Below are 18,742 nucleotides of genomic sequence, written 5' to 3' on the forward strand. Positions count from 1 at the left end.
GTGCACGCCTGTTCTTGCAACTCGGGCCGCGCCGCCGGGGGCTGCCAGAGCTGCGCTGACAGCCGCACCCGCGCTCCCTCCCCGGCGGGGCGCTCGCCGGACACTGCGCCCCGGGGCGCGGGCGGCCGGGAGCCCCAGGGCCTTGCCCGTCCCGGCCCACCGGGGCCCCCCCGCCCCCGGCCCTCGGGCGCCCTGGGCCCCCCGCTGAGCACGCCTCCCGCACCGCCGGGTCCCTCCCGCCGGCTCGCAGCTTGGCCCCAGCGCTGTGGGTCCCCGCGGGGCGATGGGTTGATGGGCGCCAGGGGACGCAGGATGCGGGGGACGCCCGCGCGCCTCCTGCTGCCTCTGCTGCCGTGGCTGCTGCTCCTGGCGCCCGAGACTCAGGGCGCGCCCGGCTGCCCGGTCCCCATCCGCAGCTGCAAGTGCTCGGGGGAGCGGCCCAAGGGACTGAGCGGCGGCACCCCAAACCCGGCACGCAGGAGGGTAGTGTGCGGCGGCGGGGACCTTCCAGAGCCTCCGGAGCCTGGCCTTCTGCCAAACGGCACCGTTACCCTGTGAGTACCCTACACCACTGGCCCGAGCCGGGACGAGAGGACATATGCAGGCCACAGGGGAGGAGGAGAAAGGGGGCCATTCCGCCACTTCAGAGACTCCAGGACAGGCCTAAGTCCAAGCGCTGAGCGGGAAAGTTTGGAAAAGTAGGGGGAAAGTTGGAACTTCGGGGCCGCGGAGGGAGGAAGGGGCTTGTGCGGTCAGGTATGCCCCAGAGAGAGGCACCGCGGGTCACCTGCACAGGTAAAGTGGAATGCACGCTGGCAGGACGTCCCTGCCCCTTGTTTCCAGCCTAGGCTAGTGTTAGGGACTTTAGGGACCTAAAGAGGGTGAGGGCCGAGAAAGCTTAGGAAAGATGCCGCCCGCGGCCCAGTAGGTCCTTAAGATCGCAGCCCGTCTGGGGCGGTACTGCAGGAGTCTCCCGGGCTTTGGGGCGGTACTGCCTTCTCAAACTGAGGGTACTTGATCCGCTCCCCGGGCCTGCCAGCCCCGCTTCCAGCCCTTTTGCATAGGGCAGGCGGGAGAATACACTCAGAAAATCCGTTCTTGGAATGCGGGCGCTCCGGTCTGAATGAGACCGGGGCGTCCCAATTCCTCTTGGGTCCCTTTTCCATTGAGTGCATGTGTGTGGTGAGCTTGTGCAGGGTCTTGAGCGCCTGCCTGTTCTTTCCCTTCCCTGGAAATAAATGGAGATATGGCTGTTTCTGATTGACTTTGCGCAAGGATTACGAAAAAAGAAGAGGGGAGGCGCATGCCTCCCAGACTCCTGTGATTCCCATCTCAACCAGGGACTCTTGCTTTACCGGCCACAAGCGCCGCTGCTCCACAATGTAAGCCCAAGCCTCCTCCGTGGGATCTTAAGTCCCGGCAACCGCAGGAGTATTTGAGACCCCTTCCCATCTTTGCGATTTCCTGCGCTGACCACGTGCTCATACCTCCACGCATGCCGTGGAGTTGAGGATTGGTCCGAGGTGCGGTCCCTTGCTTTCCCGTCCTGATCTAGCCTAAAAGCCGCTTCCCCTTTCCTGTCCTCCTGACCCCAGTGGCGACCGTTTCTCCACCACCTCTTGCTCGGGAGTTGGGGCTGGCTCCGTCTATTCGATTGTGTCCAGAACAATACAGTAACGCCTCTGGTTGGGTGAGTTCAGAGGCTGTCCGCTTCCTGACAGGACACAACTGGTCAGCCTGTGACGTTGGCCGCCTGGCCTGAGTTTTCCCCAGCTGGGGTGTGTGCATGCGTGTATGCCTTGGGGTGGAGGCAGTGTGTCTGTCCAATCCCAACTCGGGGATATGGCAATGCCAGAAAGGCACTAGTTGCTATATCCCAAACCCGGCACGCAAGAGGGTGGTGTGCGGCGGTATTTAAGGGTCCGCAGGCCTGGGCATTCACCGGCCCCCTCAGTTCTGGAGAAGAATTGCTTGCTGTGTGGAATAGTTGGGCTGGTCTCAGTGTGAGGCGGAGCTGCACAATGATAATCAGTTCTGAGATTGAGATGGGGGCTGTGCACTAGCTCCTGTGGCTGAGTGCACGCACGTATGTGGACCTTGTCTCTGTATGCCTGTTGGTGGGGATTAGGGAATCCTAACACAGCCAAAGCAGAAAGAAAGTGGGGGTAGGTCGAAAGGTGGTTTTGCAGTACATCTTAGAATGATTTGGCAAGTAATGTTTTCCAGCCATGGCTAATTCCCATTGACGCCACTCCAAGGAGAGAGTGGGGCAAACCTTGGTGAGAATATATTGTGACAGAGTGACAGCAGATGCGACTCCTAGCATACCTTCCCATCTCCAATCCTCCCCAGAGGAAGGTTCCCCTCTTTTCTCCTAGGACACTGACCTGGCTGGTTGAAGACACTTTTCAGAGGAACAGGGCCCACAAACCTGACTTCACATCCCCACAGGGACAATGGACAAGGCGGGCAAGGAAATTCCTTGAGAGCCCAATAACCCATCAGCCTGGGTGAGACTGAAACCCCAGCCAGACACATAATCCTGATCCTGGTGGTGCCCTCCTTCCCCCAGCTGGCTTCTGAAGGGAAAAGGGGGGAAAAAAGTTCTTCTTCGGCAGAAGTAGGACAAGGATTCCTTCTCTTCTTCTTTTTTCTTTTTCTTAAATTTTTGCTGTGCTGGAATTGAACTCAGGGGTGCTCTACCACTGAGCCACATCCCCTGCACCGCCCCCCCTCGCCCTGTTTTAACTCAGGGGCACCCAACCACTGGGCCACATCCCCAGCCCTATTTTGTATTTTATTTAGAGACAGGGTCTCACTGAGTTGCTTAGTGCCTCTCTTCTGCTGAGGCTGACTTTGAACTGGAGTTCCTCCTTTCTCAGCCTCCTGAGCCACTGGGATTACAGGTGTGCAGCCCTGTGCCAGGTACCAGGATGCAGGCCCCATAGAAGTGAAGGGCTGGGAAGGGGTTGCCACTTCTGCCTGGCAGCAAAGCAAAAGACTAAAAAAAAAAAAAAAAGCAACAACAACAAAAACCATGGGAGACTCCATCATACTGCCACACCCTCCCAAACTCCTCTAATCTAATTTATTTTCCACACAGAATTTCCCTTTTGCCTTTTAGCTTGTCACCTGGTACAAACAAAAGACATGAGCCAATTGTTTTTGCATTGTGGCAGTGTCCTCCCTCCCTAACATCCCCTACATTCCAACTTAGGACCCTTTCCTTTCCTCCAGAATGGGCCTGCAGGTAGGTCCCAGTCACACGAGTCCTCAGGGACCTCAGGATTCCACCTTGGGAACCCTGACAGACACTTAGTGTTGGGACTCAAAGTGCCAGAGAAGGTCCTGTCTGCAAGGGGGCTGGCTCCCTTCTCAGTTCAGAGAGAGACTGAGGAGTGAACAGTCCTGTTTACCTCATTGGAAACCCTTCCTCCACCCTGTTATCTCTACTTCTGCCTTCTGTTTTTGTAGACTCCATGCCCCCTCTCCCCCACCCTTTGCTTTTTTTTTTTTCTTTCATGGACTTTCATTTGCAGTTTTCCAGGAAAGTGGAGCTTTTGGCTTCCTTCCTGATCCATCTGTCCCACCCCACCCCCAGTCTCACAGCTCAATCTGCAGGGCAGCTGTGGGCACAAATGCTCTTGTCCAGAGCAGGAGCCTTCAAGGGCCCCTCCGGAGAGAGATGTCCCAGGGAGAACCTGGCTGTGGATAGGAGCCCACTGTGAGCCTCCCCTGACTCCTGGGCAGCAGCTGAGGGCCTGCCCACTGGTTCTCGGCTCTGGAAATTAGGGGGAGGAGGAGAGGGGTCTGAGAATAAGGAATTCCAGGAAAGGACTGATAATAGATAACTCCAGAAGGAAATCTCCTATGCGGACCTCCCAGGGCATCTGAGCAGCCCCTCAGAAGACGCCAGCCAGTGTCATAAATTCCTACACTGTCTATACTGAAAAGGGTCTTTGAGATAAGCAAGACCAGCCCCCATATCTTACAGCTTAGCACACTGAGGCTGGAGAGGGACAGGGCCTGAATAATGATCTCACAGCTTGCTGGAGTCAGCATCTGACCTAACCAGTTGGGCTCTCCTAGCTTCCCTGTCAGATGAGGGCCTTGCTCTTCACTTACCTGGACTTGGGACACAAACACTGCTTTAAAATCCCAGATTTTTCTAGGAGGTCCAAAGACCTTTCAACCTGAGACCATTCCAGACTGGTGAGAAGGAGGCAGGCGTGGACAGGGCAGTTCATATTTCCTCAACCTGCTTAGCCTCCCATCGCTGGTTTGCCCACACTGGGGAGAAGGGGCAATCTGCCATAGATGTGCCCAGAGGTGGCTGTGTGTTTTTGCTGGGAGTTCAGTGGTCTTGGTGGGGAAGGATGGGAGATGGGTAAGGAGGTCACTTCATGGCCCTTGTGCAGTGCTCCCACCTCAGGGAGGTGGCTCTTGAGCAGTTCTATCCTTCTGGACCTCCAGTTCTGGACTGGGACGCAGTCACTGCAGCCACCAGGATCCAGTTAGGGGAATTGGGGGCAAAGTGTGCCAACTGCCATGCACACAGCCCAGGGGCAGGGGAAAGATGCTGGCTGGAGGGGCGGACCCAGCCATATTCCCCCACCCCCTTCTCTTCCACCCTCTTTCCCCCATATGGTTCTCATAAGGTCTGGGCTCAGAGACAGCAGCCAGAGGAAGTGGCTGTGTACAGAGAGCTTTTGTGAGAGAGAGGAGGGGGAGGGGGAGAGAGGGAAGAGAAAGAAAAGGGGGAAGAGACTGGAGACAGAGAAGGAGAGGGGAGGCTGGGAGACTCCATCATACTGCCTTACCCTCTTGGGGTGCAGGGTCACAGTTCAAGCACCCCAGGTGGGCTCTTAGAGCCCCCTACCCCTTGCCTGTCTGAAGTGAGGGACCCAGAAGGATTCAAAGTATCTCCAGAATCTTCCCATCTATATGCTTGAGGGGCTAGAGGTACCAGCCCAGGTTCTAGGAGTTCTGTCATCTCCTCCTGTGGGGCCTTGGGAACCCCTGCCCTTAGGGCTCCCTCTGGTGTTAGGTTCTGTGATTCCATCTCAGAGCACTGGGCAGAGAGCAGAGCCCTCTGGGGTTTGCAGGTCCAGTCCTTATTGTAGCAGAGAGATTGGAGAGGCCATCATGCTGCATTCCAGAGATGGCACTATAATTCAGCTCCCAAAGGGTCCAGGACCCAGAATGGGTTATTTAGGACTGAAATATTCAGAATATGCGCAAGAACCCAGCCACTCCTCAGTCCCAAGGAAGTCCCTTCCTGCTGGCTACTGTAGATCGCCCCTCAGTGACTGGGGAGGGGGAGTGGCAACTCTTAGCCCTGGGGTGAGTCTGAGAATATTCCCCCAAGGCATGGGCAAACGAGTGTAATTTGAACCTAACCATAGGTTGACCCTTAAATTGGGGGTCATGTTTTTAAAGAGAGAGAGTGTTTCTAAGTTTATCCCACATGGGAGTCATTGGGATAAGACCTTTTTCTGAAGGAGAAAAAGTTCCAGCTACTTGTGAATTGATCCAGGTCCTTCCACTCAGTGGCGGGTTGGCTGCTCTCTTCACCAAAGCCCAGAGAGGGGAAGAAAGTTCCTTAATGCCACACAGCCTGCCGCAGTACCCCTAACTCTTCTGTCAACCCTGAAGTACAGGCTGCCCAGGGAGGGAAGGGGAAAAGAGAGGAGCAGAGGGAAATGGCCCTGGACTGAGGGACCAGAAGGAAACTCTGGTGACCGCTAGGAAGGGCCGCTGAGAGGGGCTGTTTATTTTCCTTCCCCCAGCCCAGCCGCTGTGTTCTATTTAGAGCTCAGACACTGACAGGACGAAGCTGCCTCCTCCCCTTCCTCCCTCCTAGGGGTGGGGGGGGGAGGCATCCTTCCCAAACTCCAGAACATTCCTTTGCTTTTAGGACTGGGCTATGGAGAGGGGAGGGCAAGGAGGGAAGAAAGCAGACAGACTGAAGTGAGCTAACCGGGCAGCCTCCCAGGACCCACTCCCCCAGCCTTAGCTCCCATATTCCTCTGGGAGCCAGGGAGGGCCCAGATGGGGGATCAAGGGGGTGTGCAAGATGGATGGGGCCAGGTGAGGGGCAGGAGAACCCATCTGTCACCGAGGAGCAGGCAAGGGGGGTGGAGAGGGAGAGTGTGGCCCGAGGAGGGAGTTCCAGCCTGCACCAAGGGGCCAGACATCTTCCAGCTGGAAAGGGAGTCTAAGAGCCCCCTCCTCCCACTCCCTCCCCTCCCCCTGCCAGGGCTCCTTGTCTTGCTGGGAATTGTGTGGGGAGGGAGAAATGCTACGACTTAGGACTTCAGGAGACTCAGTCCAGGATGAGAAGGCTATCAAAGATGCGGGGGCTGGGGTGAGGGGGAGGTCCTACAGTCCAGACCCTTCTTTACTGAACAGGAAATCCACAGAGAGGGGCTGACCTGCCCCAGGCCATGTAGTCCTACTCAGACATCCACATCTAGAGCTCAGGGCTCCTGACACAGAAGTCACCACTGCAGGTGGAAATAAAGAAGCCACACCAAAAAAAGGACTCACGACTGATGAGATAGGACAGGGACTGGGGCACTCTGAAGCTTCTCAGGTCTGGGGTGGCTTTCCATCCTGACCCCCAAAGGTCCTTCTGCAGCAGGCAGCAGGGGCCCAGAGGCTCATAGCACTGGAGTTTCAAAGGGTCCAAAAAATAGCATTGGCCCTTTCTTTACTTGAGTCAGGTTGCTGAAACAGAAAAAGTTAACAGACGAAGGAGATCAAGATATTGAAGATGTTGTAGTACTGATAAAAGCTAGATTGCAAGACCTGGCTGAGAGGTTTAGCAGCGATGGGTTTAATCAGATTTTCCCACCCAGAGCGCATGCTCTGCCACACCTGCCCTGGAAGGAGCAGAGCCCACAGCACACGGCTCTACAGGCAGGAGATCCAGCTCCACACTGACGGGACAGAGCAGAGCGGATACACTAATTTCCTCCATGAGGATTACATGAGTCAGGGAAAAGGGGATTCCCCCCAATAATGACCTAACAAGTACAAGTGACTTAGGGGGACCACTGTACAAAATTACTGCACAGAGATTAATCAGACTGACCCTGGGCGTGTGAGACCTGTGGTCTCTCTACATGTATATCCAGGTGATTTATCCCCCTCTCCTAAAGGGACTTGGACAACCCGAAATGAATGTGACCCTTAAGGGAGCAGCATCACAAAGGGCTGGACTACCCAGCCAGGCTAGCATGGAAAAGGACGGATGCTCTCTTCTTGGAATGGGGGATGCATAGCTAGGTAGGGACTGAAGGTAGAAAGAAACTGTCCCCTGACTCAGGAGAACCTGGAACCCCTTCCCTCCACTCACTCAGCCAGTGCCTACTGTGTGTTCCAGCCTCTGCCAGGAGGTGAGAAACCTGCTCTCTGCCCTAATGAGCCCTACAGACACAGTAGGACCAAGATATAAGCTCACAAAACTATGCAGGATCAGGGTTCCACATAGAACTTCTAGGGAGGAAAGGTTAAGGATCTAATTTATACATAGGTATATTTATGTCTATATCTGTATGGCTATATCTATATCTACTCATGTGTGTGTGGTACTGGTGATTGAAGCCAGGGTGCTCTGTGACTGAGTTACATCCTCAGCCCTTTCTGTTTCTTATTTTGAGACAGGGACATGCCAGTGGCTGAGGCTGGTCTTGAACTTACAAACCTGCCTCAGCCTTCTGAGTAGCTGGAATTACAGGGGTGTGCCACCATGCCCAACCAGGTCCATTTATATTTTAAAAGAAGCCTACTGTCTTCACTCACTCAAAAGTTTGGCTCCCCAGTGCTGGAATTTTAGGCCATATGCGGAGGAATTATTTAAGATGGGTTGGGAGTTACTACTGAACTACTGCAAATAGACACACACACACACACACACAGAGAGAGAGAGAGAGAGAGAGAGAGATGCAAATGTGTTCTACCCTCTTGGACACCTCTCCCTCCACCTAGGGAGGTTTGAGTTATGAATGAATGAAAGCTTTGGTGTGGATGGTTACAACAAACTGTATTCCTTATTCTCTAGCAAGAGTGCTAGGACACCCCCCGCCCTTGAAGGCACACTCATCACCTCCCACAAACACCTGTAGCACTTTTTCTTATGTTTACTCCTCCAGATACCATCTCAAAGCTCAAGGTCAATCCTTCCCATCTAAGCCCCAGTTCCTTGGATCTACCTCCTCCCACCAAGATGGGGTGAAGGTGCCCTTGCAGAGAGGGTAGATAAGAGTAAAGGACATAAGACCTTCCAAAGAAGCTAGGCTTGAGATAAGGAGACAAGCAGGAGTCACTGTAAGACTATTTTTCCTCTTGACCTTATCCTTGACTTTGGGCCCTACCTAGATGGCCCAACTTCTAGGCTGAGTTCAGGGGCATTCTCAGAGCTGGAGAGGAAGCCCCTACCTGGGTTATTCTATTACCTGCAGGTATAATAGAAGTTTGGGGCCAATAGTTTGCTTGGGGCCAACTGGACAGGCTTCTAAGCAAGGCAGAGATGGTAGGGAAGTGCAGGAGTAAGCAAGGCAGCTTGCATGTCCTCTCAGACACTTATGTGGCTTGTAGTCAGGCTCAATAGACATGATGGGCAACCTCAAAGGGAAGGGAAACCATAGAAGTGCAGTCCTTAGTCTGAGGGTGTGTGTTGAAGCCGGGCCTTCTGGCATTCCCTTTGGAGATCTCGACATTTACATTTTAGAAGGAATGATTATTTTGTGGGTCTTTTTGATATCAGCAAGTAGACCAGCACCACCACCCCTCACTGCTCATCTCCCTAAACACCACCAAGCCTCCGGCTGGAGGTGGTAGAGCCTTCCCAGGCTTCAGGAACCTCGCGATGGCCTGGACCCTCTGCGGCTCTAGAGTCAAACTCCTGAGTGTACATCCCCAGATCCAGAGACATGGCTGTTTCATCTGGTTGGTTTAGGGAGGGGGACTGACATGCACGACTTTTCCTGCACATGTGAGAAACGATTATTGCAGGCGCGTGCTGGCTCCATGCCCCACAGAGCATGCCCACGTGACTCCTGGAGGGTCACCTTTGATGTCGGGTGGTATCTGGTGAGTTCCTGTGGCTGCCCAGAGGCCACAGGGCTTCTCTGTAGACGCCAGCCACTCGCTCCTTTGGCCTCCAGTCTCATTAGTGGTAACTCTGCTTCTCTTCCCTAAAATAGGACCCCAGCCGGCAGACCGTTCAGGAATGGACTTGGTGTGCCCCCTCTGTTTGGCCAGGTTTCAAACTCTGGACTAGAGAACAGGGGACTCCAGGGACTAACCCTCCTTCCCATGGAAAACTTGCTTGAGGTTGGGGGTGGAAGGAGGAGGGAGGGCGTGGGGCGGAGGGGGGGCAGGAGAAACTGAAGATGCCTGGCTGGGAGAGCAGGGTTAGTGCGGTTGGAAGGGGACCCGCCAGGCTGGCTCCCTCTGAGGCAGTAAGGCAAGAGGATGGTGCAGGCTGAGGAGGTATTTGTGTGAGGAAATTAAAGAGGATCCATATTGACACTGTTTCTGGGACAGCTGGATGGAACTGTGGGACCTAAGCTCCCTCCTTGCTTTCCCAATTGTGTGACCACCCTGTCTGTCTTCTTGCCGTGAGACAGCCTAGAGCGGTGGGAACATTTTCCTTCCCATTGGATGAAGCTGGGTGGCATGTGTCCATCTACCCCTCTAATAGCCCTCTAACTGCCAATTTCCCATCTGCCCATAAAATTCCCAGACCCAGGGGCTTGGGGTGTAGCTCAGTGTAGAGCACCTGCCTAGCTTGCTCCAGGCCCTGGATTCCACCCCTAGTACCACTAAAAAATAAAATCCCCAGACCCATGCACTTGAGAACTTAACCCACAAACACAGAGGTGGCCACTCTCTGGATAAGCCATGTTTAAAATAAATTTTCTCAAACTGCTCCAGGTGGTAAAAAACAAAAGATCCAATTCTGGGTATTTGGGGACTGGCATCATGTAGCCATCTGCCTGCAGCCTGTCCAGGAGCTGGCATGCAGCTAGACAGGGGCCCACTGGGGAGAAGGATGAAATACTCTTTGCCTCTCTTTATGAGTGGGTCAGAGGGTGGGGTTCAGGGCTATGTCCCTGCAGCAAGAAAAAAATTGCATTTCAAGACTTTCAGAGCTAGAGTTTGTGCCAAGCAAGCCAAACCGAGGCATGGGCTGCAACTGACCCTGACTCCTGTTCTGCCCTCTCCTAGTACACATAGAAGCTGCCTCAAGGAGGCACAGAGAGAAGTGGATCCAGCATACAGGAGATTGAGGCTCAGGTTAGAGAGTGCGGGTAGCATTTGACAGGGAGTTAACCTTGCAGCCAGGCCAAAAAATAAGTTGTTCTGGGCCAGAGGCTCATCCTGGCTTGCCTCGGGGTCTGGTCTCTAATTTTTTGTTCTGCCCCCATCCCACCCCACAAAGGCACATGGGCGCTTGTGATATGAGTGATCTAAATTGAGATGTGCTGGAGAAGAATACATCCCAGATTACAAAGACTACATACACACAAAAGGGAAAATATTAATAATTTTGTATATTGATATATATCGAAATATAATATTTTGGATAAATTGGATTAAATAAATAATTATTAAAGTTAATTTTTAAATAAATTTAGCATTTTTTTTAGTTGTAGTTGAACACAATACCTTTATTTTATTTATTTATTTTTATGCAGTGCTGAGGATCGAACCCAGGGCCTTGCCAGTGCTAGGTGAGCATTCTACCACTGAGCCACAACCCCAGCCCCTAAGGTTAATTTTTAACCTTTAAAAAATATGACTACAAGAAAATTTAAAATGACATATACAGCCCACATTGTATTTCTATGGGCCAGCTCTGATTTAAAGGATTTGATCTGAAAGAAGTTAGGACTAATAGCTGAAGGGTCTGAAGAATGCAGGGAGTCCCCGCCCCTAAAACCACCTCTGGACTACTCTGAAACCAGAGTCCCAGGTTTTAATCTTGGGGACTTGGAAGTGGGAGAATATTTTTTAGTATTGTTTTTGATTCAATGATCTTTCAAAACAAAACAAAAAAAATCTTCCATTGAAAACTCTTGCCAGACACAGTGGGGCACACCTGTAATCCCAGTGATTCCGAGGCTGAGGCGGGCAGATTGCAACTTTGAGGGCAGCCTTAAGACTTAGTAAGACCCTGCCTCAAAATAAAAAATAAAAAGGGCTGGGGATGTAGCTCAGTGGTGGAGCACTCCTAGGTTAAATTCCCAGTACCACCCACAATAAATAAACAAATAAATAAATAAGAGGAGCCAGAAGTCTGGAGTCCCCTCACTGCCTTCTTGATATGAATATGCTTTCTTGGTATATTCATCCACCCACTTTCAGGAAACTGGGCAAATCTCTTTGACAGCTCCTCTTTGCCTGGTCCCTCTCCTCTTCCTTACTATCTCTCTAGGCTGCCCACTCAAGAGAGGGACTGAACCCCAGGACTTCAGGTCATTTCTCCATCAGTAAGAGCATAGGAAAGAAGGGAAACCCTTTTGCTACAGTCCAGGGCAGGCGTGTTTGGGCTGAGAGGCTCATTAAAGCTTTCTAATAAGCAATTAAGTGGAGGGATGAGCCCTTTGGCTGGTCTGGCCGGCCCTCCTCCTGGCAGGGAGTCTGGCAGAGAAAGACTGAGTGGGTGGGCGGAGATGAGACTGGGAGGGGGGTGCCTATTTCCTCCTCCCTTAAATAAAACTGAATAAACAAACAACTCAGAGGGGGCAGTGGCAAAGGCTGAGGCCAGGGCTTCTTCCAGATCTAGGGCTCTGTCAGCTGTCTGCCAGGACTACAGGCAGACTTGGGGAGCAAGGGTACAGTGCAGCCCAGCCACTGGGCACTCAGGCCCTCTGAATTGGGGGCCTTGAGAGTCCAGAGTGGTCATCTATGGACAGGGTCCTCAGCTCTCAGGAGAGTGTGTTAGAGAACCCAAGAAGGGCATCCATCATGTCCAGACCTGCTGGGCTTCTTCCATCTGGAGCCAAGTCCTGTCCCAATTGATTCCACTCTGCTCTGGATGTTGCAGAGAAGGGATAACAGGGGAACTATGGGGTCAAACCTGGGGTTCCAAAGTGGAAAGGGGCATCTGATTTCACACCCACTCAACCTACCTGCACAGAGGGAATGGAAGTTTCGGTATCTGCCATGCACAACTCTAGGGGTCCCCATTTACACAGAATGCAGCACGGCTCTAACAGCGAGCCCAGGATCCCAGGGCATCTGCACTTTCCAGTGTCTGATACCGTGTTCTATCTGTGTTCTCCCTGTCCCTTCAGGCTTTTGAGCAACAACAAGATTACTGGGCTCCGCAATGGATCTTTCTTGGGACTGTACCTGCTGGAGAAGTTGTAAGTGCTGGGCATGGTGGGGCAGGCATAGGGGATGCTGGCGCTGGGTGGAAGAGTCACTCTGGGGAGGATAAGGAACGCTGGTTACTGAATGACCCCAGAACCTGCATGGCCTGGTCCTGCCCAGGACTTGAGCACAGAGGACAGAGCAAGGGCTGGTCTGGTAGAGCAAGCAGCTTCCTCACCAGCATCAGCAGAGAGAATTCTCACTGGTCTAGGCAGGGATGGGGCTAAGCGAAGCTCATTAACGCTCTTTAATGAGCAATTAGCTGAGACGACTGAGCCCTTGAGCTGGCCCCCTCCTCCCAGCTGGGGGCCCAGCATGAAAGGGCTGAGGGAGACTTAATGTGACTGAGGCCTCTTTCCTTCTGAAAAACAAATCAACAAACAAAGCCCCAAGGGGGCAGAGTCCTGGGCTGAGAGTGGGGAAAGTTGATCATTTCTAAGCCTCCTCCCCCAGCCCTGCCTGGGTTTAAAGAGTTTAAAGCTGCATCAGCAGCAGTGTGCTTCAGGCTGCCTGAAGGTCTCCAAGAGCCTCCTCCCAGGCCAAGGACCCTCGAGGTCTGGTGGCAACCAGTAAAGTTACTGAGAAGGCGCTCAAGGCTATGGTAGATGGTGTGCAAAAAGAGTGGGGAATGAAGAAGGTCCAACCCCTCAGCCACAGCAAGGTGTTCCTAAGGGCCTGGGTTGGGTGGGATAAGTCCCTGGTGGGACACCTGGCTCAGCCACTTAACCTGCCAGATGAGAGGCTTATACTAACTGCTCCAAATTCCCTGTACTGTTATCAGGCTCTGGGAACCTCAGCCTGTACTATGGCTTTGGGTCCTTGTTCCCTTCACAGAAGTGAACTGCACCTCCTGTCTCTCCTGGAGACTGATTTTTGCTTTCTCTCCAACCCACAACCTCCTCTTCCATCTCTCTCCCCTCTTGTGAGACTTCTAAATTCCTCCAACAGGGCAGGGTCCTTGGCCCCCTCTACTACTCTTTTGCCTGAAAACTTTGGGTCAATGCAAAGGGCGATACAAAAGAAGTTGTGAAGGTGCTCTGGAAGCGCCAAAGAGACCACAATCTAGTGGAGACCACAGACAACGCCATAGACATTAGCATTAAGTAGTTGGGGTTTCTTTCTGTCAAGTTCAAAGGAGGCACCAGAAAAGTCTGGGGTGTTCAAGCATAATGGAGATGCAGTTTCTACAGGGCATGGAGTTTAGATCTCTAACATGATGGATGTCTTGGGAAGTAGCCTCTATCCCACCCAGCTCACAGTGGAAGGGAAAGCTTTGTGCCCAAACTCCCACTCTCCAGGCTAGGAGGGAGCTGGATGACCTAGCAGGGATGATGGGAGAGAAAGGGGGCCAAGTCCACATTCAGAGCAGAAAATTGCCATCTGGGGCAGGCTGGGGGCCAGAAAGAGTCTTGGGAGGTGACGGTGGGTACATGCACAGTTCTGAACCCAAGTCCCTCTGACCAGCTGCTCTGCAACAGTATGATATTGACAAGGACAAAGGGCTGCCTCCGAGTTGCTATATCAAGCTTCACTGGTTGCCAGTAAATTGGGAATGTTTTTATCCTCCCACAAACCCTTAAGCATTTGGGAGCTGGATCCTCCCTTAGAGGGTCCTTCAGGGGTCTTCTGGAGGAAATGAACTATAGCTGCCTCTCCAACCCTTTGCCCAGAGGGCCAGACCTGGCTCAAAGTTCCTCTACCTTCTCAGCACCAGCCAGTGAGTGCTGCTTTAAGTCTCAGGTGGCCACAATTCTTCCCTTCCCATCCATTCACTACAGTCTGTTTCCTACTCCTATCCTTCAATCTGACCAGGATATCTTTTTTTTTTAATGAAAATGAAAAGATGGACGTCCCTCTCCTTCCCACCCATGCAACGTACTGAATTAGGTTCCTCTCCCTGGCCAGTACCGTAGACCCAGGAGACCACACAGCAGGAGCATTCAAAGCATGGGAAGGGATAAGAAACCTGGGAGGACAATCAAGAGACTCCTGAGAGCATCTGTCTCAATGCTGAGCCATGGGAAGTGGGAGGAGTGCGGGCATGAGAAAGGGCAGTAGAGCCGGAATTCCCAACTCAGATCTAAGGGTTTAACCTCAAGTTATGAATCCCTTCATTCATTTTACAGATGTTTGTGGAGCCCTCTCTGTGAGCTAGGCTCTGTTCCAGGCATTGGGTGCCTTCCCCCATGCCACCTACCCTCTACCGATAGGACCCAGGAAACGGCGAATATGTGTATCATATCGTAGGATATGCATACAAAGAAAAACAAGGCAGGGTAAGGGGATAGAAAGCAAAGGCACAGGGATGCTGCTTTACCTAGTGAGGACAAGGAAGACTTGCTCTTAAGGTGATCGGGACCTGAAGGGATAGAAGCCAGGTAGCTATCTGGAAGAAGGGGTGGAGAGAACAGCCATCATGAAGCCCCTTGGGTCCTGGTGAGCCTGAGAAACAGAAGGACAAGTTAGGTACGGTAGCACACATCTGGAGTCCCAGCTACCTGGGAGGCTGAGGCAGGAAGATTGCTTGGGCCCTAGAGGGGATGGAAATGGAGCTCATTGAAGGAGTACTTGCCTAGCTCGAGCGAGACCCTAGCCTCAATCCCTAGCACTGCAAAAAAAGAAAGAGAGAGGGAAAGAAAGAAAGAAAAAGAAGCACAGTGTGAGTGGGCAGACAGCAAGGGAGGAAGTGGTGGCATCAAAGTCAGGGTGATTAGAAATGGGCATGGGCTCAGGTGTAGGGCCTTAGTTTCCCCACTGTGAAAACACAGGAGCGGGGCAGTGGGTGGGGTGATCTATAAGGAGTATTATTGGTTTAAAATCCCGTGACCCTTGGATGTGTATGATATCCACATTGCTGCTTAGAAGGTTCAGAGCCCACTGATGTGGGTGGGGCCAGGCTTTCAGAAGAGGGGCCCTCTGGGCAGGGGGTGTGTTGTACCACTGCAGGGATGAAGGAGCTGAGTCTGCAACCTGGCTGATTGCCTCCTTACTGATTTTACATCCATCTATATATACATATACACATACACACATGCACGCACATACATACACATGTGTTTTAAGGAATTGGCTCGCATGATCATGGGGACTGGCAAATCAGGAGTTGCCACAATCTTTTTTTTTTTTTTTTTTTTTTGAGAGAGAGAGAGGGAGAGAGAGAGAATTTTAATATTTATTTTTTAGTTTTCGGCAGACACAACATCTTTGTTTGTATGGGTGCTGAGGATCGAACCCGGGCGGCACGCATGCCAGGCGAGCACCCTACCACTTGAGCCACATTCCCAGCCCATAGTTGCACAATCTTGAGGCAATAATTCTTGTCCAAGAAACTGCAGTTTTTCCTCTTGAAGCTTTCAACTGATTGTCAACTTCATCGTCAAAGACAGTCTTTAAGAATAATTACACCTGGCCCAGTGGCGCACTCCCATAATCCTAGTGGCTCAGGAGACTGAGGCAGGAGAATCAAAAGTTCAAAGCTAGCCTCAGCAAAAGTGAGGCGCTAAGCAACTCAGTGAGACCCTGTCTCTAAATAAAATACAAAATAGGGCTGGGGATGTGGCTCAGTGTTTGAGTGCCCCTGAATTCAATCCCCAGTACCCCCCCCAAAAAAAAGAATAATCACTTTTATTTAATTCAACTAATTGTGGGTGTTCCCACATCTACAAAATATCTTTACAGATTAGTGGGTTTGGTTTTGTTTGTTGTATGTGTATGTGTACTAGGGATTGAACCCAAGGTGCTTAACAACCGAGCCACGTCCCTCCTTTTTAAAATATTTTTTATTTTGAGACAAGGTCTCACAAAATTGCTTAGGGCCTCACCAAATTGCTGAGGCTGGCTTTGAACCTACAATCCTCCTGCCTCAGCCTCCTGAGCTGCTGGGATTACAGGCATGCACCACCTTGCCTGGCCTTTTTAAAATTTTTTTATTTTGAGACAGTTAAATTGCTGAGACTGGCCTTGAAATTGTGATCCTCCTGCTTCAGCCTCCTGAGTCGTTGGGATTCTAGGCATGCCTGGCTTTTGTTTTTATGAGATGGCATCTTGCCATGTTGCCCAGGCTGGCCTCAAACTCCTGAGCTCAAGTTGTCCTCCTGCCTCAGCCTCCCGAGTAGCTGGGACTACAGTTGTGTGCCTAGCTGGATTCGTGCTTTACTAAACCAGTGAGTACTGTAGCCTGGCCAAGTTGTCACACAAACTGACCCATCACAACCACCATCCCAGAGTGGGGAATGAGGCCCTGAATAACACAGACTCTGTGCCCAGCTCCTGGAGATGCTGAGACAAATGGGGCCTAGGAATTTTTTTTACAGTTTGCAGGCGATTCTCATGCTCATCCGGGGTTGGGAGCCAGTGGACCAGATGACCCCCAGACTGTGGCCTATTCATCACAAATAAGATGCCACGGCCTGGTGTGTAGTTGGTGCTCAGGAAACACTGATCTCTCTGTCCTGTCAGGCTCAGATGTCTAGGCTTGGGCAGGGGAGACCATAGCAGCTTAACATACCACAGTCCACAAGCAGCATGTCTCATGGGAGAGCTGGGATCTAATCTAATAATTAAAATAATAGATTCAAACTGCTCCATGAGGTGTCCACATGGCACAGAGTACCTCAAGCTTTTTTTTTTTTTCCTTTTTTTCTTTTTTTAAACTGGGGATTAAACCTGGGGGGCATTCCACCACTGAGTTACATCCTAGCTCCCCCCCCTTTTTTTTATCCCTAGCCCTTTTTTATTTTTTATTTTGAGACAGAGTCTCCCGAAGTTGCCTATGAGGACCTTGAACTTGAAACCTCCTGGCTCGGCCTCCTGAGAGGCTGGGATTACGATACTGTTAGGCCTGAGAGAATGGGTCAGGTGTGCATGTAAGTGTGAGGCAGCACCTTGATGGCCAAGAGTGGGGAGTAGATCTACACGATGTCTATTTTGCAATGCAGGTGCCTGACTGAAGCTGGGGAAGAAGGTAGGCAGGTGATGGTGACAATTGTGTGAGCGCAGGCAGGAAGGCAGGAGGAGGGAGACAGTGGATGTAGAATGGGACTGTCTGGGAGGATCTTATAAGAGGATCCCATTCCAGAGAGGCTAGGGGTGCAGATGAGTGGACCCACCTCTATTAGCTGGGAAAGATGGAACAGAAAAACCTGAAATGGAGCCTATCAGAGGCTGTTAGGGAGGGCGCCGAAGGGCCCAGAAATGCATGAGTCCCTTCCCTGAGCCCTTCTATCTATATCCCATTACCTCATAGTCTGTTTAAGCCTGTGTGTTGCCCAGAAGATTTCTGGGGTAGGGAGGCTTGGGAGTGAATCCTGCTTCTATTGTTTACTCTCTGGGTGCCTTTCCAAGCCTCAGGTTACTGGCCTGGAAAATGGGACTATGAATGACTCCCTGACAGTGCCCCAGACAGCCTGAGTGTTCAGTAAATGGCAGTTCTCTGCCTCTCTGAAGAATTCTAAATTGCAAGGTGTTGCCTGGCCACCTGTCCTTTGCAGAGCTGTCCAGACTTTTCCAGCCTTGTGCACTTGTACAAGCAGTTAGGTGTGTCAGTGCTCCCCCCACCCCTGGGAGTGCTGGGGAATCCAACCCAGAGCTTCACAAAGGCTAGGCTAGCACACCACTACACAAATACCCCCCAGCCAGAAATGTGAGTACTTAAAGTAGGCCGTGACTCATTCCTCTTGTCCCTCCTCAGTCGGGATCCTCCACCAAGCACATACAATGGGGAGCAAGCCACCAGAAGACTTTTCAAGGGGTCTGAGGGTGTTCTGGTCACAGTGAGATGCCCCTAGACTACCAGTCAAGGAGGCCACATTTCAGAAAGCTTCCAGAAGAGTCCAAGGTAGCTAGGTAGCAGTGCTCTAGAGTATGTGGATCTGTGTGGACACGGGCCCCCAGAGGCTGATGCAGAGGCTGGAGGAAAGGGCCTGGTGAGGGAGGCTGGTCAGACCCGGGGATGATTTGTCATTGCCTAATGAGATTAATGAGCCCCGGGGCTGGTATGCAGCGGGTGCTGGGGCGCTCATTAGAAGCAGATGCTCATGGGAATGAAGGCAAGTGGGGGCGTGGGGTGGAGGGCGGGCACACTCACACGCCAGGTGGTTTCCATTAATCTGTAGGCGGAGCCAAGGGTGAGGCCTGGGGCTCTGTCCCTCCCTCTAGTTCCCATCCCCGCCAAACTGGGGAGGAATGCCACACAGAAGCTGGGGCACAACTGATGTTCATGGAGGAAGGTCGACAGGTTCTAGGACAGCCCTATTGTTTGCTGGGGGAGCCCCAATGTCTGGCACAGTGTACGTGCTGAATACATACCTGTTGGTTGACATCAGAGACAAGAGCCCCTGCCCCCCCCCCCCCCCCC

General features: G+C 52.1%; 1 protein-coding gene across 1 annotated transcript in view; it reads left to right on the plus strand.

The window, feature by feature from the left end:
- The first annotated feature begins 19 nt into the window (after positions 1-19).
- The window catches only part of Adgra2 (adhesion G protein-coupled receptor A2), a 37,855-nt gene continuing 19,132 nt past the window's right edge, over positions 20-18,742 (plus strand). Inside the window, exons 1-2 of the mRNA XM_015501221.2 lie at positions 20-554; positions 12,309-12,380. Of these exons, the coding sequence (XP_015356707.1) occupies positions 292-554; positions 12,309-12,380 (335 nt within the window). The 5' untranslated portion in view covers positions 20-291. The remainder of the gene's footprint in view (positions 555-12,308; positions 12,381-18,742) is intronic.

Source organism: Marmota marmota, unplaced genomic scaffold (genome assembly GCF_001458135.2).
Source record: "Marmota marmota marmota unplaced genomic scaffold, marMar, whole genome shotgun sequence".
NCBI classification, from domain to species: domain Eukaryota; kingdom Metazoa; phylum Chordata; class Mammalia; order Rodentia; family Sciuridae; genus Marmota; species Marmota marmota.